Source organism: Oryctolagus cuniculus, chromosome 2 (assembly GCF_964237555.1).
Source record: "Oryctolagus cuniculus chromosome 2, mOryCun1.1, whole genome shotgun sequence".
NCBI classification, from domain to species: Eukaryota; Metazoa; Chordata; class Mammalia; order Lagomorpha; family Leporidae; genus Oryctolagus; species Oryctolagus cuniculus.
This window is the reverse complement of record NC_091433.1, coordinates 90701023-90722924: the sequence shown is the minus strand read 5'-3', so window position 1 is coordinate 90722924 and position 21902 is coordinate 90701023. Positions and strand designations below refer to the sequence as shown.

The following is a 21902-nucleotide window of genomic DNA, read 5'->3' as shown; positions in this document are numbered from 1 at the left end:
CTGTTGAGAAGCCTGCTTTCCCAAAGGGAAGCCTGTTATAAACTCTTCCCTTGGGGCTGCGCTGCGGCATAGCAGGTAAAACCACCACCTGAAGGGCCAGCATCACGTATGGGCACCAGTTTGAGTCCTGGCTGCTCCACTTCTGATCCAGCTCTCTGCTGTGGCCTGGGGAAGCAGTAGAAGATGGCCCAAGTCCTTGGGCCCCTGAACCAGCGTGGGAGACCTGGAGGAAGCTCCTGGCTCCTGGCTTCGGATGGGTGGAGCTTCAGCCATTGCAATCAATTGGGGAGTTAATCAGAGGATGGAAGACCTCTCCTTCTCCCTCTCTCTCGCTTTCTCTGCCTCTCCTTCTCTCTGTGTCACTCTGACTTTCAAATAAATAAATATTTTTAAAAAATATAAACTCTTCCCTTCTCTGAAATGCCACTTTTCCCACCCATAGTTACAATACCTTTTCTTCATCCAGGCTTCTACTGCCAGTGAGTACCTTGGTCCCAGTTTAGGAAAGTCAGCAGTCCTTTTTTTTTTTTTTAATTTATTTGACAGGTAGAGTTATATAGACAGTGAGTGAGAGAGACAGAGAAAAAGGTCTTCCTTCTGTTGGTTCACTCCCCAAATGGCCGCTACGGCTGGTGCTGCACCGATCCAAAGGCAGGAGCCAGGTGCTTCCTCCTGGTCTCCCATGGGGTGCAGGGCCCAAGGACTTGGGCCATCCTCCAGTGCCCTCCTGGGCCACAACAGAGAGCTGGACTGGAAGAGGAGCAACCAGGACTAGAACCCGGCACTCATACGGGATGCTGGCATCGCAGGAGGAGGATTAACCAAGTTTTTAATGGCGCTGGCCCCAGCAGTCCTTTTGAATGTCCTTAAAAATAGTTAGGAAATTGAATGATGCTAACATTGCAAGAAAGAGAAGAGTCTCATGTTTGGTTTCTAAAATCCATACTACACTTTTAAACTTTTTTTTCCAACTGTGGTTTTTGTTGACGTGTTAACCATTTTTAGGCAGGGAGCTCGGTGACAAACATTTCTGAGCAGCTGTCATTCAACTCCAGACCTCTCTTCTCTTCCCAGACTCAAACAATTCTGTGCCCGTTACATTCTACCCCTGCCTTCCTTCTCTCTCCAGCGTCAACTTCTGTGGAATCGAATACTGTAGGTACGTCCATGGGTAGGACCACACCGTATTTGTTGTATTTGTCCTTGTGTGACGGACTTACTTCACTGAGCGTGATGTCCCCCAGGTTCACCCATGTCACTGCGTGTGTCAGGATGCTCTTCCTGTCCGAGGCTGAATTGAGTTCCTTTGTGTGTGTAGATCCCATTCTCTCTATCCCTTTGTCCTTTGTTGAACAAGTGGTGTCATCACCTTCGGGCTACGGTGAGTCACACTTACATGAACACTAGGAGCATGGGTGTGTACAGGCCTATTCCAGTCTCTGCTCTTACTGCCGCTGGGTGTATACCCAGAAGTGGACTTGCTGGGGCAGATGATAATTCTATGGCTGGTTTCTGAGTCTGGCCACATACTGTTTTCCCAAGTGGCTGTGCCATGCCATTTAATTTTCTCCCCAGCAGAGCACACGTTTTCCAAAGTCTGAATCTTTCCCCAGGTGCTTGTTATTTTCTGGGTAAGGGCTGCAGTCTCATTTGGCCCCAGTCCCAGTGTGACAGAAGAAGCTGAAACCCAGAAAGCTAAGTGACTTACAACACACCACATATCAAAACATGGGGCTAGAATCAGGTTTCCTTGCTCTGAGTATTCCACAGGGCCTCTTAAACATTGAACGCCAGAGCAAAGAATGTAGACTGCTATGTGTCTGAATCAGGGATACATCAGAGCTGAAATAAAATTGTATGTGAGATCAAGACAGAATTCTTATCTGAGGTCCCTACCTCCTGATGAAGTGGGGATGGCGTTGGAAGAGTGGGTGAGCCTCCTGGGGCCCCAGTTTCCTTACCTATATCATGAGAATAATAATACTTGCCTTCAGAGATGTTGGAAAGCTTAAACAGATTTAGTCAGCATGGTCTCTAGCCTGAATGCTACGTAGGGACTGAAACTTTAGGTTAACTTTCCCTCCAGTGCCGCTGCCTACGCTAACACTGGACACATGTTAGTGGCTGAAGCAATGCTCGCTGTTGTGAATGGCTTGGACAGCAGGGTCTAGAACGCCTTCAGAAAGTTTCAGGTCCCTTCTGGAACTTTCTTTCCAGTTCAGGGTGGGTGCTGACAAAAGGTCAGAGGAACAGGAGGACCAGATGGCCTTCCTGGAACGTGTGCCAGAGGCATTCGTGTGTGTCTTGGGGGTGACGCCTCCACACCGACCCCAGGGCTTGGAGGCTCCAGGGCAGGTCTCCCACATAGTACATGCCTCTTCCTGAGCACTCCCTGGCGCAGACTGCAAGTCTGACAAGGAAAATGTGCTGTGATCATCATACGGGGCAGAGCACAGCTGCTCCAAGGTGGAGTCCATTGTCAAGGCTCTCTGGGTAACAAAAAGAGGAAAAGCCCTATCAAAGCACTTCCTGCCTCCAGGAGCCATGTGCTTCCATTAATTCTTTTCCCTGGGTCAGTCTGTCTCCTTCAGCCAGTGTCCCTCCTTGTCCACTGGACCAGAGGACAGAGTGGTCATTTTTAGCAGTGAATTTTAAGCGCTTTCGAAACAGGGAGGGTTAGCAGGAGGACTAAGCGCAGAGATTCGGTGCCTCCAGGCAGAGATGTCACACGCAAGCTGGTGCTGAAAAAACTGCGGGCAGGACGGTCACGATTTTTTCAGAAATCTGCCCCCTCCTGTCTATCTACTGCTGTGGCACTGCCCTGGGTCGAGGAGTAAAAAGTGAGGCCTCTGTGCTTCCTGTAGCAACAAGGAATATTCTAGACAATCAGCAGGGGATGTGCCCTGAATGTCACACTGGTCACATCCATACCTGGTGGAAATGGAAGACACATTGGCTAGTGATGGCAACAGTTAAATGAGTGAGAGGGTTTTGTGAATGGAACTAGCCAGCCGTGGGAGTACACGAAGATTATCTACAGGGGAGGGATTGAGTTTCATGAACTAATGTGGATGTGAGCTCAGAGAAGAAGGCCTGGAGTAGCAAGGTGGAAGGGAGTTATTTGCAGTGTAACCTGCTCCAGGGAAGACAACATTACAATGAAGATGGGCCATGAGCATGTTTCACACATAGCGCTATCAGAAAGGCAGAATTTGACACCTGCCTAATCTAGCAAAAATTAGTGGCAGAGAGTAGAGGCCTTGGCTATCACCAGCATGCCCACCAGCAGATACGTGGGTGAGGCCATCCCGCGTCATCCAGCCACCTGCTGACCTGTAGTGGACCACAGAGGCTCTAGAGAGAGCCAGCAAAGGGTAGATTGGAGTTGGATGGGGTCTGCAGAACCCTTACATTGACCCACTGAATGACGAGTTAAATTGAATTAGTTACCTTCAGTCGGTAAGTATTGGGGAAGTTTGTTAGGCAACAAAGGCTAAAGGCACAGTGGTCTCTGCTGTGACAAAGCTTCCCAAAGCCGGGTTGGTCCTCGGGACCCCACACCGCATTTTGCTCTCACTTAGAATCTGGCCTCCTGCCGGCAGTTAAACTCCTCCTATTACTGAATCAATGAGTGCCCTTGTTTCTCTAGCAGACTGGGGGTTTAGCTAGGAGAGGGAGTGAGTCTCCCAGGTCTCCTAGCCTTGGTACCCAACACAGCGACTTCCTGGTCTCTCTTGGCTGAAGAGCAGAGTTTGAGTGCTGTCGCCTTTGGCATGTCCTGTCTTGCCCAGGCAGCCAGCTCTGTGTCATTCGTCTACAACGTTTTACAAACCTAATGGCTGAACTTTTAAAATACCAAGAACAAAAGCCATTTTCTTGAAGAAAAAGCGAGAGATAATGGAAGAGGAACTGAAATACTGTGAGCGCTATCCAGCAGGATCCAGGATTCCGGTGTCGAAGTCTTAGGATAAAGGCCGGATCCACGCAGCAGGTGAGATCACCAGGGCCTTAGATACTAGAAAGGCGGGGAGGGAGGCCTCCGCATCGTCCGCATGTATGTAGAAAGGCCGTGCCTACTGGACGAGACCAGCAACGTCCAAAGCCAGACCCTGAGACTGCTACTTTGCCTCCATACCGGAGAGGCCCCATACTTGCAGGCTGATGTGGTTAACTGATTTTATTAAGTGGTTGTGCATTGTCCCACATATGTGGTCTTAGTAGTAGGTATGCTACACAGTCAGGGTTTTTTGCTTTGTTTTCCAATTAAAGCTGGGAAATACCCGGGTCCCCACTTCTCAAGCAGGGATCATGGAGTCCTCTAACCCCACTGCACGCAGTCTGAGGTTCTTACTCTGTAAGGTTTGGTGGATGGATTCCTCTTGGGATCGGCATAGCCATTTTCCTGCGTATCGCCCGGAGTTTTCAAACCTTGCTGGCAATGGTCTCTCCCTTCTTCACACTCGCCCAAGCTGTGACCGGCTGTAACAGGACTCTGCAGCTGCCTGGAGAGCAGGAGGAAGCAATACCTTACGCCTCAGATTCGTGGCTTCAGGTACAAGCAGTACGGCAAGAACCACGGGCCTAGAGACCACGTGAGATCAGAGAACTCAGCGGCTCACAGCTGCTCGGAGACCCAGCTCACTCCCACCGAGCGTTCTGGAAGCTGCTGACGAGTGCTGAGCAGCAAAGTGCCTGCTGGCAGAAATGCACCGTGACCGACTCCATGCCAGCACAGCCCTTGCAGCACGAACCATGCCTCCGGCCGAGGGTCAGCCATTTAACGCTAGCGGACGAAGCCTTCCTTTGAGTCGCTGGAGACAAAAGGGAGGCAGAGGCTGATTTCAGAGATGAGCAACTTGCTCCATCAAACAAGTTCAGGTAGTGTCAGCGTGCGTGTTGTGCGTGTGCGTGTGTGTGTTCATGCAAAAGAATACCAGAGGCACCTGCCCACTTTAAGTTCAGGACTAGAAACTTTGTTCTGTTTGTGAGCAAAGCACAAGCCCTGTCCCCAAGCATCTCAGGCTCACAGGTGCTTAACCTCTGAACTCCTCCAATCCTCTCGAGTGACAACTTTGACAAGTCCAAGGGTGTCTTCCCCAACCAAAATTCGTGCATTGAAATCCTAACATCCATGACTCCAGGATGTGTCTGAACCTGGAGACTAGGCCACTGAAGAAGTGATTGAGAGGTGAACAGTCTTACAAGTGGACCCCCGAGGCCAGTGCCACGGCTCACTAGGCTAATCCTCCGCCTTGCGGCGCCGGCACACCGGGTTCTAGTCCCGATCAGGGCGCCGGATTCTGTCCCGGTTGCCCCTCTTCCAGGACAGTTCTCTGCTGTGGCCAGGGAGTGCAGTGGAGGATGGCCCAAGTCCTTGGGCGCTGCACCCCATGGGAGACCAGGAGAAGCACCTGGCTCCTGCCATTGGATCAGCGCAGTGCGCCGGCCGCAGTGCGCCAGCCGCAGCGGCCATTGGAGGGTGAACGAATGGCAAAGGAAGACCTTTCTCTCTGTCTCTCTCTCTCTCTCACTGTCCACTCTGCCTGTCAAAAAAAAAAAAAAAAATGGAAGGCGGCCTTTGTCCCCTGAACGGTGCTTACCACTCCATGAGCATTCTGAAGACCAGTTTTCTTAGTCCAGAGAAGTTGTTCTCTTAAAAAGGGAGATTTAGCCCTCTTCAGTAGCAGGGTATCCACTTATACAATGGCACGTTCATATATTTGTGCTAAAGTTGAATTAAAAGATAAGTGTGTTTCAGATTTATATACCGGGGCCAGCGCTGAGGCACAGCAGGTAAGTCACAGCCTAAAACACTTGTCCTATATGGGCTCCAGTTCTTTAGCTGCTCTGCTTCCAACCCAGCCCCCTGCCAATGTGCCTGGGAAAGCAGTGGAACATGGCCCAAGCCCTTGCACCTCGGTACCCATGTGGGAGACGTAGATGGAGCTCTAGGGTTCTGGCTTCACCTTGGCTCAGCCCTGGCCTTGGCTGCCATTTGGGGAGTGAACTAGTAGACAAAATCTCTCACTCTCTCTTTCTGCCTTTCAAACAAAATAAAAATAAATCTAAATAAGATTTGTGTATTTATTTTTTAAAAGAGAGAGAGATGCCACCTTCTCACTCCCAAATGGCTGCAACAGCCAGGGCTAGGCCAGCCAGCTCTCCCACATGAGTGGCAGGCAGAGACACAAGCACTTGGGCCATCTTCCACTTCTTTCCCAGGCACATTAGCAAGGAGCTAGATTGGAAGCAGAGCAGCCAGGACTCAAATTGACACTCTGATATGGGATGCTGCCCTTGCAAGTTGTGGCATAAATCACTGTGCCACAACATCTGTCCTAAAAGACGCTTGCTTTGGGTGCAAAAATAACAAAACCCATGCCTAGACTTTTAATAATATGTATGTTCCTTTTGAAGACTCCTCACGTGAGTGGTGCAGGCTTCCATCACTTACTAGTTAGAGGGAAATTTTCTTCTTAATCTGTCCTTTGTGGTTTTTTTAAAAAATATTTATTTGAAAGGAAGAGTGACAGAAAGGAAGAAACAGATAAAAAACAGAGAGAGAGAGAGAGAAAAAAAAGAGGGATGCAGTGAGGGAGGGAGATGAGATGAAGAGAGAAAGAGAGAGAGAGAGAGAGAGAGAATCTTTCCTTCTGTGCTGCTTCACTCCACAAATGCCTTGAGCAGCCAGACCTGGGCCAAGCCAAAGCCAGGAGCCAGGAACTCCATCCAGGTCTCTCTCATGTGAGTGGTAGGAACCCAGGTGTTTGGGCCATCATCTCCTGCCTCCCAGGTATTTGAGCAGGGAGCTGGATCAGAAGAGGAGAGTAGCCAGGACTGGTACCAGGCACCCCCATATACGGGCTCCGTAAGCAGCAGTTTAACTCACTACACCACAATGTCACCCCTACATGTAAACTTTGGTAAATGATGTATTCCCGACTTTATAAAGTTTGGATTATGGCATGCTGTGTATTATCCACATATTATTTCCTTGTGATTCTGGGGGCAGAGTCGGAGACAAGGAGTCAGCCGGGTTGGTTTCCTCTGAGGCCTCCCCTTGCCTTGGTAGGTGGGTGTCTTCTCCTGTGTCTCATCTACTCTTCTCTCTGCGCATGCCCGTGTCTAAATCTCCTCATGTTGGATGGGGGCCCACTTGTTTGTTTTTTTTTTTTTTTTTAATTTTTGACAGGCAGAGTGGACAGTGAGAGAGAGAGACAGAGAGAGAAAGGTCTTCCTTTGCCATTCGTTCACCCTCCAATGGCCGCCGCGGCCGGCGCACCGCGCTGATCCAATGGCAGGAGCCAGGTGCTTTTCCTGGTCTCCCATGGGGTGCAGGGCCCAAGCACCTGGGCCATCCTCCACTGCACTCCTGGGTCACAGCAGAGAGCTGGCCTGGAAGAGGAGCAACCAGGACAGAATCCGGCGCCCCGACCGGGACTAGAACCCGGTGTGCCAGCGCCGCAAGGCGGAGGATTAGCCTAGTGAGCCGCGGCGCCAGCCCCTGCTTCCATTCTTTAGAAAAACACTTTTCAAATTGCTAGGCTTCTGGGACTGACGCTGTGGCATAGTTGGTGCAGCCACCGCCTGCAGTGCCAGCATCCCATATGGACACCGGTTTGAGTCCCAGCTGCTCCTTTTCTGATCCAGCTCCCTGCTATGGCCTGGGAAAGCAGTAGAGGATGACCCTAGTCTTTGGGAAGACCCAGAGGAAGCTCCTAGCTCCTGGCTTTGGATCGGTGCAGCTCTGGTAGTTGTGGCCAATTGTGGAGTGAACCAGCAGATGGAAGACTTCTCTCTCTCTCTCTTTCTCTCTCTCTCTCTCTCTCTCTCTCTGCCTCTCCTTCTCTCTGTGTGTAACTCTGACTTTCAAATAAATAAATAAATCTTCAAAAAAAATTGCTAGGCTTCTATGCCTTGGGGAGTTTAGATAACAATGAGCTCAATGAGGGCTGACATGGCTTAGAAGGATTTCTTAGAACAAATAGAATTTAGAACACAAGTAAAATGACGGCATTGTTTGTATTAGAGATCATAGCAATCACGTAGTCCACAGGAGGGTGGCAGTCAGAACTTGGGTTAATCATTGTTTCTTTCCAAAATACCGGAGCCCCGCAATTTGCCAGGGGATACGCGGTTGCGCTGGAATGAGCCACGTCCTCACGCGGGGCACAGCCTGTGACTTCGAGCTAGGTCAGCGGCGCTCTGGCTGGCTGAGCAGCACGCCATCCGGGGAGTGATGGAAGAACACAGACAGCAGGTCCCCAGCCTCAGACGTTCGGACTCACCGATGCAGAGGCCAGCATTGTTCAGTGCTCCCCAGGAGACTCCGGCTGGGGCGCCCAGCCGCTAGGTATGTTCTGCAGCTTCTGCAGGGGAACACGGGGACCTTGGAAATCGCACTGCACACAGGACAGCCTCGGGGACCGCCCGGGTCTGTGCGATTCTCTCAGATCCGGCTGCTCCCGAGACTTGGGCATGCATAATGCACACAGACAAGCTGCAGGAGAACAGGATCAGGGGCTGCGAGAGGGAACTGGGGAACCGAGCTTTTTCCTGCTACACGGGCTTGTCAGCATCAAGAAACACCAGACTGGGAGCTCAAGGTAAACAAGCACCAGACAAGGTCACGGTAATGTTCACTTCCGCCGACTGCCACGATGAAAACTCCAAAACCTTTCTGTTCTACCCAGAATGTGCCCTTTGGCTGAGGGGCTGGGGGTGGGAGGGATGTATCATTTTCAATGAATGCCCGACAGAATTCCTATCAGGAAAACTCCCCTGCTGAGAGATCAAGTCTGTTTTCTTGGTCTTCTCTCATAAAGTACGATCCGCAGGAGATCCAGGGAAATCAGTTCCCAGATCTGAGGTCCTTGCTGACTGGAGCTTTGCAGAAATACCTAGCACCGGGCCTGATGCCCAGAAACCCACATTTAAAAAAATGTTTACTTTATTTATTTGAAAGGCAGAGTTACAGACAGAAAGAGGTAGAGACAGAGAGAAAGATCTTTCATCTGCTGGTTTACTCCCCAAATAACCACAATAACCGGAGCTGAGCTGATCTGAAGCCAGGAGCCAGGAGCTTCTTCCAGGTCTCCCACGCAGGTGCAAGGGCCTTGGCACTTGGGACATCTTCTATTGCTTTCCCAGGCCATAGCAGAGAGCTGGATCAGAAGATGTACATCTGGGACTAGAACAGGTGCTCATATGGGATGCCAACGGAGGCTTAGCCCACTATACCACAGTGCTGCCGCCCCCAGAAACCCACATTCTAAAAACTCCACAAATGATGTCAAATCTCACCACCAGTGGAGGCTGCCTCCACACCTCTCTCAACTGCTGGGATGTGAGAGTGAAAATGTTAACTGTCAGCCCCACCAGGGCTCCAGACAACCAGAAAAGAGGAGGTTTGTGAGACAGACAGCTGTAACCACGGTTACAATCCTGCAGTGTGCCTTCAGCAACAATCACTTATGATCACAACTTTGAAAAAGTATTTATTGATCTAGGAGGCAGAGAGACAGGACAGAGAGAGCTCCCATACACAGGTTCATTCCCTAAATGCCCACACTGGCCAGGGCTTGGCCAAGACAAGGAACCAGGAACTCCATCTAGGTCTCCCATGGGTGGTAGCAGGGACCCAATTTCTTTGAGCCTTCACAGTAGCCTCCTAAGGGTGTGCATTAGCAGGAAGCTGGAATGAAGAGTAGAGCTTGCACCCTGACATGGGATGGGGTCGGTACTGTGGCTTAGGAGGTTGAGTTTCTGCCTGCAGTGTCGGCATCCCATATGGGCACCGGTTCGAGTCCCAGCTGCTCCACTTCTGATCCAGCTCTCTAATGTGACCTGGGAAAGCAGTAGAAGATAGCCCAAGTCCTTGGGCGCCTGCACCTGCATGGGAGATCCAGAAGAAGTTCCTTGCTCCTTGGCTTCAGTTCAGCCCAGCTCTGGCCACCATGGCCATTAGGGGAATGAACCAGTAAACGGAAGACCTCTCCCTCTGTCTCCCCCTCTTTCTGTCTGTAAGTCTGCTTCTCAAATAAATAATATTTAAAAAAAAAAAAGTGGAGTCTTAACTGTTAAGTCAAATGCTTGCTCCTAATCAAAATCTTTTCTTTGAGATTTCATTAGATTTCAGAGAAACCGTATGGCATATGGGATGTTAAGTGATCCATAAAGAAATTCTGTCATGTAAGGTGGTACAGTCACCCTCCCAGCGATGTAGAACACAAAGGCTGATGGAGGTCACGCACATCTCCCAGTGGAACATTATTTTTGTTCCCCATTGCAGATGAAATGCCGAGATAAAACAAGAATGTGTTCACGACATTGTTGGGAAAAACCCCAGAACTGCAGACACAAACGGCTGTCTGCCCGTCATGCTTCTGCCGTCCACAGCTGAAAACACGGAAGTTTTCAGGCATGGCTGGCCTGTGGCTCTGTAGTCTGGGCGTGTGGATGCCTCGGGCCAGCACGTGTGCAAAGGGGACGGGTTGGGGGAAGGTGCCACCAAGCAGAAGTCTTCCCTTTTATTTTAATCCACTGCTGACGCTTCTTGCAACATGATATCCAAAGCTCCGTAAGGCAGTACGTAAGGCCGACACTTAGCTGAACCACAGCCACTGTCATTATGAAGGCGTGTTGGAGCAGGATACACGTGCTTGGACCTGTGAGGGTCACGGAAGATATCTGGCAGTTTTGTTTGCAGAAGTTATTCACGTGAAGGCAAAACGTATTAATAAAAAAATAAAACATTAATAAAAATATTATTTATAATATCTGGAAAATACCAAGACTCATTCCAAGGTGCAAGCATAATCACAATTTCTTAAAGATTGATTCTAGTTGTCTGTGAGTTTGCTGTTTCCCAAGTCTGGACTCTCGACGCTTCCCTTCATCATCTCCTACTTGTGTCTCGTCTTCACCACTCACGCACCTGCTTGTCGTTATTGAATTGCAGAGGCCCTGAACAGCTTTCCAGTAAATAGACCTGCCATGAGGCAAGAGAGTTCTGGGAGAATCTGTAGCCACTAGACTGCATTATGTCTTAAAAGAAAAGGCAGGGCCGGCGCTGTGGCTCAATAGGCTAATCCTCCACCTTGCGGCGCCGGCACACCGGGTTCTAGTCCCGGTTGGGGCGCCGGATTCTGTCCCGGTTGCCCCTCTTCCAGGCCAGCTCTCTGCTATGGCCAGGGAGTGCAGTGGAGGATGGCCCAGGTGCTTGGGCCCTGCACCCCATGGGAGACCAGGAAAAGCACCTGGATCCTGGCTCCTGCCATTGGATCAGCGCAGTGCGCCGGCTGCAGCGGCAGCCATTGGAGGGTGAACCAATGGCAAAGGAAGACCTTTCTCTCTCTGTCTCTCTCTCTCACTGTCCACTCTGCCTGTCAAAAAAAAAAAAAAAGGCATATTTTCCTAGGGTCTGATGCATAGTTGTTTGTTGGCAGGTGTTCCTCCTCTATTTGAACTTCCCACTGTCCATCTAATACCTTTGGAATCATATTAATACTCAAGCTTATCGTTTAAGGCCCAGATGACTTTCTCGATACTTCTCAGAAATTCTTGGCCCTCCAGCCATTTGGAACTGCTTGAAGATTCTTAAACAATTCCCATCATGTCAAATGTCTTTGCCTTTCCACTTTCCCGGCTCTTACTTCCAAACAGGGAAAATTCTCCGTGGAGTCTCCCAGCACCTCCCCAAGCTGGGTTAAATTGCCTCCAATTCTCCGGCTCCTCCCTGGACACACACACTCACACATGCACTATTTCTGCCCAGAGCTCCCCCAGTATCCCGTGTAAGCTCCTGTCATGCACCTCACTGCGTTCTATTCATCCTAAGGCATTTTCTGGCTCTTCTGACAAGGAGAGTAAGGCTCCGTTCTGCCCCTGTTAGCCCCCGTTTATGGGGACTTGCTCTGTTGTTGTTGTTGAGTGAACAGACAAGGTACAAATATTCTTCCCACCTTCTAATTTCCAGTTTGTAAGAAAGAGGGTTATGTCCTTCCGGGAAACCCAGATGCAGGGTCTAGAAGTAAATGAAAGATTCTGGAAGGGCGTGCACTTCCCCAACCATGGCTTAATCGGTTCTTTACTTGCAGGTAAGACTTTTCAGGGAAATATCAGTTGCATCCTCTGATTGCCTCTGACAACGGGAAAAGGTAGTCGTCATCAACCCTGGACACCTTTTCCTATTTGCTAGACTCTTTTTTCTGAAGGCCAGGTGATGAACTGAGCAAATAAAATAATGAATTCACGGTGTTTGATTTGCCCCAGTGAACAAACTGACACCCAATGCCCGATGGACTAGAAGAAGAGAACTTGGACATGGCCTCTTGCTCCAAGGTGCTACTCAGCTGTTATTTCAACTGCAGGTGTGAAAGGCTACATCTGTGAAGCCTCTGACAAGTCTAAAATGATTAAGTTATGGCACTTTCTCCACATAATGCACGTGCCAAATAAATAGACAAACGCATAGATCATGCAGCAGCGACTGCTCAGGGGTCAAGCCTTCCCGTCTTTCTCATGAGAAGCAGTAGCAACGGAGGCTGGCTTTGCAGAATTTGCTTACCTGTGTGTTGCTGAACAAATTTCTTCATTCCTCTGGGCTTCAGTGTCCTCTCTCTCTCCGCCCTGAGTAGACACATGTGAACTTACCTCTTATGTCATAATTAAATTACCTAATACACCAAAAAAAAAAAAAAAAAAATCTTTCTTTCGTTGATTCACTCACAAATGACCACAAATGGCTGGGGCTGGGCCAGGCTGACACCAGAAGCCCAAAACTCCATCCGGGTCTCCCAAGTGGATGGCAGAGGCCCAAGTATTTGGGTCATCTTCCGCTGCTGTCCCAGGTGCCTCCACAGGGAGTTGGATGGAAATTCGTAATAGGTGGAACTCAAACCTGTGCTCTGATATGGGATGCCAGATCTTAAGCAGCAGGCTAGCCTGCGGCCCACAATGCCGACCGCCTATTTCTCCCACTTCAGGGAACTCTCCTGAGATGTATTTGGCCATCCCTGGACTGTAGATGGACATCTGGACTAAACCTATGCTCCCCATTCCAATGATGTGTATTTTCACCTCGCATTAAAACGATAAATGCATGGCGGCAATAAAACTCACCTGTGTGGATCCCAGTTGCTGCTCTCCGCAGAGGGTAAAGAGAGCAAGTTTGCAATGATCAGTGGGAAAGGATTTCATTCTCTGCATCTCTGTGGGTCTTATCTAAATTACCTGTCAATTAGTCTCCCATGTTACCGTCTTGTGATCAGAAAATGATGATACTATGTTGCAAGAAAACAATTTAATACATACTAATGTGGAAAGAGGATCACCCAGCCCTTGTGTTTCATTTAAAGCAAGGGTGGTGCAGTGATGAGTTAAAAGTATGATAATTCTAGCCCTTGAACTATGCACATCACCAAAAATGTACTTCAGTCTTTGACTAGAAATCAAGTCTTCTCATTGATGGGCCTGGGTGGGGAAGGATGCGGAGTCCTAGCACATGCAGAGGACACGGAGCCATTCCTGTGCACAAGGACGGGGAGACAGGGTGACAGAGGGGAGGACGTCTTGACAGATGTCACTCTTGGGACCTGAGCCCTCCGGACAACCCCTTCCTCTGCTGCCCTCAGGGGCGTTTTAGGGTCAGGACCACCTGCCACCCTGATGAAAATCCTCAATACCTCTTCCAGGAAAACGCATGTAGGCACACCCACGTGTGCACACACGCTTCTTTAATTCATGACTTTCACAAAAGCTTTCTTGGAAGGAACCCCTCCTTAAGGGAATGATTTTATCATCTTCAGTAGATGAATTCATTCATATCTGAGAATACACTTGACTGTCGGATTTTCTTTTAAAAACCTGACTGTTAGCATCCTGACGCATAACCACCCCCTAAGATCTCAGACAGTTCACTTAGTTTGTTTTACTCTGTTCAGGGCTTTTAAAAACATTTGTGGGTGTTTTCCGAAAGAATTTCTGGGGCAGTTTTATTTTACCAGGAAATAAGCAGAGATGCTAATGTTCTTTTCATATTGGTTTATACGAAAGGGATGACGATAACACACAGAATCCTGGTCTTCATTCAGTCACTAGCCCCAAAACGTGTGATCTGGGGAGAAAGAAATATCTTCCTCTGAAGAGGAAGTCTTTTCCCACTCACCCCTCATGGCTAAGTAAGCAGCAATGTGAACAAGCCAGCCTGGGAATTTCTGTATCTATGTCTTAGATTTGAAACGTGGGCCCAGAAATGCCTCTGATACTGGATGGAAGAATCTGTCTTGAAAGAGCTGGGTAAGTCACAGCAAACAATTCTTAAAGCATCTTTTATTCTTAGAGTCAAATCTTTAGGAACGTTTATCACCCAAATTTATGTTCTCCCTTGAGACCAAGTATCACAGACCAAGAGCAACTATGTTTATCATAATTTATTATGGTTGTATATCAATTGCCAGGTATAATAACTTATAGAAACCATAGCATCTTTAGAAACTATTGAGTGTATCGTATTCACGTCCTAATGCTGACTGTGATAACTGTATGAGATTTAATTAGAATATATTTTAGCAATAGTCAGAAAATTAAGAAACATAGTTTTTTTCACAGTACTTTGGATTTCCAAAAGGACCCCATTATTTTAAACTTCTGTGCAGCCTGTTTGACAAGTAGAAAAACCCTTGACAAACCAGAAGGTGGCGTTTGGTTTCAACTGAGTTGCTAAATTCCTTGCCTTGTACTTAACACCCTTGCCACACATTTTTTTTTTTCAGGCACTGTACTAAATGCAAATAAATGATCAAGCACCCAGCTCTTAAATCCAACACCAACAGACAACATTGAAGCTCGGCACCATCTGAAACACTCAGCAAACAAAAAAGTTTTCAGCAAACAATTTATGCTTGTTTTCTCTCCCACTTCCTGCTCCCTACCCACTTTGTTTAAAAAAATAAAAGAAAATAAAAGTTCAGTTCAGTTTGGATTTGAGTCCTAGGGCCTGACAAAGCGACCCCGGCTTCATGCCTTCCCCAGCCGCGTTGTCATCTTCAGATCTCACTGCGTCTGTCAGATTCTTCCACAGCTGTCAGCCCTGTCCTGCTGGGAGAGCGTGCAGATCCTCGCCCCCAGCATTTGGCTCTCCAGCGCCGCCGCAGCGCAGGGCGTGGAGCTGGTCCCAGTCTCTGTCACCAGGCTCTCCGTCCTTTTCCATCCTCAGGATGGTCCCCGACAGCAGGGAAGCAAGGCAGACCCCCAGGGCTGCGCCTGCCAGGCTCTCACAAACTCACTTGGTCTCTGAGTGTCCCGTCTGCACGCTCAGGCCCTCAGTGCACCTTGATGGAGTATTTCCGCAGCTTCAGGAACTGGAGCAGCTTGTCTTTCGTCCTCTTCTTGAGCGCCATCAGGGCTCGCGTCTTCTCTTCCAGATCCTGATCTATGGCGAAAATGATCCTGGCCCTCTCCTCCGCCTTCTTGTCTCCGGAGTTCTTGAAGAGCCGCTGCAGGGACTCTTGGTCTATGTTCTCGAAGATGTTGCCCACCGCTTTCTTGCGAGAGGCCGTGTCGAAGTGGTAGCCGTGGATGGAGGGGCTCACTCTCAGGGACGTGGACATGGCGACGGCTTGGTGGCTCCGCTTTGCTTTCATCGATGTGGGGATCTTCCAGAATTCAGCTCTCCGGGCCTGTGCAGTGAGTCTGTGGCAGGATCCGCCAGGAACTGCTATTTAAAGTGTGAGCCAGGGCTCTGGGCTCAGATTACACGATGATGTCAGAGTGATCTCAGGAAGAAAGCCCTGGGGCAGGCTTAACAGTTGAGCTGCCAGCCTCTCTCCTAGGGTGAAAGCAACATTCCCTGACGGGGCGGGGCTGCCTGCTGGTGTTCCTTTCTCCTTCACCTTAGCCTTGGCCTCTGGCTTGTGCAGACGTTCTCTTTGAAAAGAGAACTGAAGCCAGGGGCGTGCGATGGGACAAACCAGGTTGCTTAGGCTCTCAAAATCTCCCCAAGTCGGGGTTCCAGGAGCCAAGGGGAGGTGTTTAACTCCCAGGGAAGCTGCTGAAAGGGCTGTGAGGCTGTCCGGCGGCTCAAACCTGCACCTTGGAAACACCTGTCAGAGGCCAAGCCAGGGTACTTAGAGAAAGCTTAGCCATCAGGAAGGATAGATTGGAACCTGCCTGGTTATGGAATGGGAGTTCACCCACAGGACGCTGACACGACACTGCCTGAAACCCGTACTGGAGCAGTGCATGTTCATGTCACCACTGAAAGCAGTCGTCATGTCCTGCTGATAATGACAGCAGGCAGCGTTCTCTTAGGCTTGTGTGACAAGACCGATCACAAAGCAGGGCAGGAAACCAAATCGGGGGTGTTAAGTACACAATGCACAGAAGGAACCAGTTGACCTCTGCTTGTAAAACTTGTTTGGGAAATCACCCAGGACGCCTGCTTTGGGAGAATTGGAAGGTGTTCTTCCTGCCTGCCACCGGACTCGGCCAGCCAGTGTCGCCCGCGCTGGTCACCGTAGGCTGAATGCCAGCTTCCAAGTTCCCCAGCGACTGCCACCTCTCTTCGTGGACCTTCAAAATAGCACGGTTGGGGCTGGCATGGTGACACAGCCTGGTTAGAGCCGCAGCGAGGGAGCTTCCGAAGTGGGATCCAACCGAGGAGAAGAGTGGGAGGCAGCCGCCCCGGGAAAAGAACCCCGTGAAGAGGACTCTGGAGGAGTCCCACAGAGGTTAAGGTAACCAGGTTGAGCACTCCCAGGTCAAGGGGAAGTCCGCGGAGGCTGGCGCTGCAGTGTGGTGCCTGCGACACCAGCATCCTGTATCAGAGTGCTGAGCTGAGTGCCGGCTGTTCCACTCACAAGCCAGCTCCCCACCAGTGAGCCTGGGGAGGTGCAGGATGATGGCCCTAAGTGCTTGGGCCCCTGACACCCCTGTGGGAGATCTGGAAGGAACTGGCTTCGGCCAGGTGCCTCCTGGGGCCACTATAGACATTTGGGGAGTGAACCTTCTGTCTCTCTCCCCTTCTCTCTGTAACTACACCTGTTCAGGTAAGTAAATAATTTGTAAAACAAAACAAAACAAAACACGGTCCTTGCCTTCCTCGCAAGTCAGATCTGGATGAAAGCAGACAGCGTGGGAAGGTAACCCCTGGAGAACTGAGCTGCAGGCACTCACATTGATTCATTCACCTGTCCCCTTATTTATTTATTTTTCTTTTGTAAAACAGATGTATTCATTTATTTTGAAACTCGGGGTTACAGAGAAAGAAGGTGAGACAGAGACAGAGACATCTGACAGATCGTCAGCTGCTGGGTCACTCTCCAAATGTCTGCACCAGTTGGGATTGGGCTAGGTTGAAGTCTCCCATCTACGGATTCCTTAGGCACATTAACCAAGAGCCAGTCAGAAGCGGAGCAGCTGGGATGTGACGCTACGATATGATCTGATGTGACGGCTGCGATAGGAGATGTGGGCTCCCAAGCAGCATGTTAACAGACTGTATCACACCATCACTTCTCAGTAGAGAGTCGCTGCTGGCTTTGCAGATGGAGGAAGGACCACAGTTAAGGCGCGTGGGCAGCTTCTGTAAGCTAGAGACAAGAAGCCATCCTTTTTATTAAAAAAAAAAAAAACTATTTTTTTTATAAAGTCAGAATTACAGAGAGAGATGGAGAGAGATGGAGAGACTGAGTGATCTTCCATCTGCTGGTTCACTGCCCAGATGGCCACAACAGCCAGGGGCAGGGGCAGGCTGAAGCCAGCATCCTTATCCGGGTCTCCCATGTGGGTGCAGTGGTCCAAGCACTTGGTCCATCTTCCTCTGCTTTTCCCAGGTGCATTATCAGGGAGCCGGATCGGAAGTGGAGCAGCCGGGACTCGAACCTGTGCCCACACGGGATGCTGGCGTTGCAGGTAGTGGCCTTCCGTGCTGCGCCACGGTGCCGGCTCCAAGGAGCAACCCTTCTCCAACCCTTCCAGAAGGAACACATCTCTGCAGAGACATTTAGACTGCTGAACCCTGAACTGTAAGATGTTGTGTTTGTTTTTTTTTTTTTTTTAATGTCACCATATTGTTGGCATTTTGTTACAGCATCAACAGGAAAGTCATAGGGATCCTTCCTTTTTCCCTGGGGGCTGTGATGAGACAACTTGGACCCAGGATTATCTGACTCCAAAGCCCCATGACCTGAAGTCCTGTGCTACACTCCACAAGCTCTCTTTCCCAAAGTCTGAATAACATTTTGACATGACCTGAGCAGAGCTCCCGAAGGCCTGCCCAAGAGCTCTCAGATGAATCTGAGAGATTAAGGAGTTTCAGAATTGTGTAGAGGACAAGAGCACCCACTGGGAGCCAGCGTGGGGTCCTTCCTCCCCAGCCCGAGGGCTGGGGCTTGCTCATAACCTCTCACTGCCACCGCCTGCTCGCTCCTCTCTTTGCACACGGTTTTCAGTGAATGGCGTGGACAGTAGAACTTCAAGCATTATGGCACAAGCATCCACAAATTGCAAGCGGACGCCTTACAGGACTGGGCTTTCCACAGCAAAGCCAGGGGTTCATGAAGACTGTGGACAAGGGGGCAATGCCACCAGCCAGTGGGCTGGTTTCTGGCACCAGCTCCCAGTCTCTTGCCATGGTAACACAGCTGTTTGCCAATGATACACACATGTGCATGGTGGATTTCATATCTAGCGAGATTTGTGAAATGCAGGAAAAGTAGAAAGTGAACATTTATTAAGTGACTAGTATACCGTGTTTTTGACATTTAATATCTGAGTTATTCTTCATAACAATACTGGGGACAGGGGCTGGTGCTGTAGCACAGTAGTTTAAACCTCTACCTGTTGTACCAGCATCCCATATAGGCCTGGTTCAATTCCTGGCTACTCCACTTCCAATCTAGCTCCCTGCTTGTGGCCTGGGAAGGCAACGGAAGGTAGCCCAAGTGCTTGGGTCCCTGCATGCATGTGCGAGACCCAGAAGACACTCCTGGCTCCTGGCTCCTGGCTCCTGGCTCCTGGCTCCTGGCTTTGGCTTGGCTCTGCATTGCCTGTTGCGGCCATTTGGGGAGGGAATCAGCAGATGGAAAACTTCTCTGTCTCTCCCTCTCTCTCTGCAACTCTAACTTTCAAATAAATAAAAATAACTTTTTAAAAAATATTAAGGATCTCTCTGTCTCTCTCTCTCACTGTCCACTCTGCCTGTCAAAAAATATTAAGGATAGATATTATTGACCAGCCTTTATTTTGACCAGAATCAAGGACCTGCGCTTAGGATAAACAAACAGGTCCACGATAAGTGTTGAAAAGCTGGATTCACGTCCAGAATTTTGTCTCCAAAAAAGAGAAAGTTCACTGGCCCTGCTGGCATCACCGGCACCTAGGTTTATGTTCTCAGATGAACATTTCTGATTCCTTAGGATTAGTTAGTGCTAGGTCGGGGCTGGAACGTGGTGTATACCCAATGACTAGCTGCTGAATTATTATGTGAGTTAAGGGGAAGAAAGTGAGCACACAGCCATGACTTGAATCCCGCCCTTGTGTACCCACTCCCCTCCCTCGCAACTTCCTCAGTATGAATAGGGCATAGAAGCCGGCTCTGCGGGGTTTGTACCCTGAGCTCCAGTGGAATGAGCCCTGGGCATGTGTGTCCACAACAAGAACGTCAGGCTGTGTTACAACGCACCTTCACACGCATTATCTCATCTGGCTTTTACAACACTGCTGCCATTGTCCCCACGTTGCAGAACGTCGCAGAAGTCCAAGAGTTTCCACCAAATCGCGGAGCTCGTTAGAGGACAGGGTTGATCCTGGAATTCTGCTTTTCTGATTCCAAACCTGTGTTTTTCCCTCCATTGCGAAATCTCTTGATTATGTTCACTATTTACTCATCTCCTCTGGGCTGCAAATCCGAAACCGTAAGTTCCTCCGTTATCTTCTCACGCACTGAGACAGTGACTGCTAGGTTCATTCATAAACATTCGTTCACTACCTGCTGCATGCTGGGTAAACGGACATATGCTTCAGGAATACGTTGGAGGGATATGTTTGTGGAAGATGAGGTCTGAAGCAACAAAAAGTACACAATTAAGTAAACATCTAATTATATGACGAATCTGTGTAAGTGCTCACAAATGAAAAGTCTCAGCTTCTGAAAGGAGAAAGCAAAGTAGGGCTTGGTTTAAAACGGGTCAGGACATGAAAAGCCTCTCTACAGAAGTGTCATGGAAGCTCAGCATAGAGAAAGGTAGGGGTTACACAGGAGAAGAGCACAGCTTGGAGCTTTAAATGCAGCCAGAAGGTCCTGTGCAAAGGCCCTGGGGTAGAAATGCGAGATCAGCGATCAGGCTGAGGACAATAAGCCTGGGTAGTCTTTAAAAACACCGGGTTCTAGTCCCGGTCGGGGCGCCGGATTCTGTCCCGATTGCCCCTCTTCCAGGCCAGCTCTCTGCTGTGGCCCCGGAGTGCAGTGGAGGATGGCCCAAGTGCTTGGGCCCTGCACCCCATGGGAGACCAGGAGAAGCACCTGGCTCCTGGCTTCGGATCAGCGTGGTGCACCGGCCGCGGCGGCCATTGGAGGGTGAACCAACGGCAAAGGAAGACCTTTCTCTCTGTCTCTCTCTCTCACTGTCCACTCTGCCTGTCAAAAAAAAAAAAAAAAAAGTGTACTCATGGGAAGGGAACTACTTGTTTTTAACATTTAATTGTAAAATTGTGGCTGTCGGGCTATCAAGAACGACACTTAAAAAGCTTCGATGTTGCCAAGCGAGCGAGCAGATTGCCCTAATGAAGCCCCATGTGTAGTGAGGAGAGTGGGGGTGGGTTAGGGACAAAGGGGTCTCCAGGTGAAGTCTTGGGAGAGGGGAGGAGCCCCAACCGGAAGTGCTTTCTTCCCCTGAGTTAGGGTGCATCCAGACCCCAAACACTGCTCGGGCAGAGCGGACTGGGAAGGAGCAGCGCGGTGGGGGGTGGTTAGCATCTGGCCCACCGGGCTGCAGGGGCGGGCAGGCTGGGCTGCCCACGACGAGGGCTTCTCTTCCGCGGCTGCCGGGTCGTCCCCATATCCCCACGTCTCCTGCGTTTGTGGCGAATCACGTTGGAAACCGCATCAGCACACTTTTCTGATCAGCCAGCTTCGTTAAATACGTTCCCCATCTTTAATTATTGCTGAGAAGACAGCAACAACTTCATTGCGAAGTTTTAATTACGACGTTTAGTTTGAATCATGGAGAGGAAATCACACTAAATTCTGAAGCAATGCAAAATGAAAAAAACAAACAAACAAACAAACAAAAAAAAAACAAAGAACCTTGAGAAAAAGTGTATTCAAAGCCTTTCTTCAAAATACGGGAAAAAAATCCGCAACTTTATTGAAAAGAATTACAGCCAGAACCATGTTTCAAAAAGTCCTCCTTTGAAGTGAGGCGTGGGCATCTGAAATAAAACAGCTGTCTTTGATTAAACCATCAGTCTGCATTTGAAATGTTTCCCTAAAAAGAAACTCAAGATAAGCTGTTCCTTTTTAGAATCTTAATTAGCTGCTCACATTCAGATGTTGCGCCCCTGGCATTTAGAGCTCCCTTAAAAAAGAAAACGGTTGTGAACGTAAACCAACATGTTTTTGCTCAGGAAGTGAGCAGGAGCTATTTATACGTATTTATAGTCGCGTGTGTGTTTCTCCCATCTATGACTAAAGTCAAAATAAGTCTTCCGGAACCCGGCTCCTGCAGCCGGGCGCTCCCACCCACACCACGCCAGCTTCTGGCTGAGCCCGGGGGGCTCAAAGAGGAGCCACTAGGAGCACCCACAACTTCTTCCCTGCACGCCCCAAACTGTTTAGCCAGCGTTGCCAGGGGTAACCAAGGCAGCTGTAAAACTCCCCCTGCATTTATTTTCTTTACCTG

At 49.5% G+C, this 21902-nt stretch overlaps 1 protein-coding gene across 1 annotated transcript; it reads right to left on the bottom strand.

Annotated features, from left to right (window-relative positions):
- Nucleotides 1-14417: 14417 nt before the first annotated feature.
- Nucleotides 14418-20657, bottom strand: TCIM (transcriptional and immune response regulator). Its single transcript, XM_008273928.3, has one exon. It carries the CDS (start codon nt 15642-15644, stop codon nt 15324-15326), a length of 321 nt encoding a protein of 106 aa, XP_008272150.1. The 5' UTR covers nt 15645-20657; the 3' UTR covers nt 14418-15323.
- Nucleotides 20658-21902: the final 1245 nt, after the last annotated feature.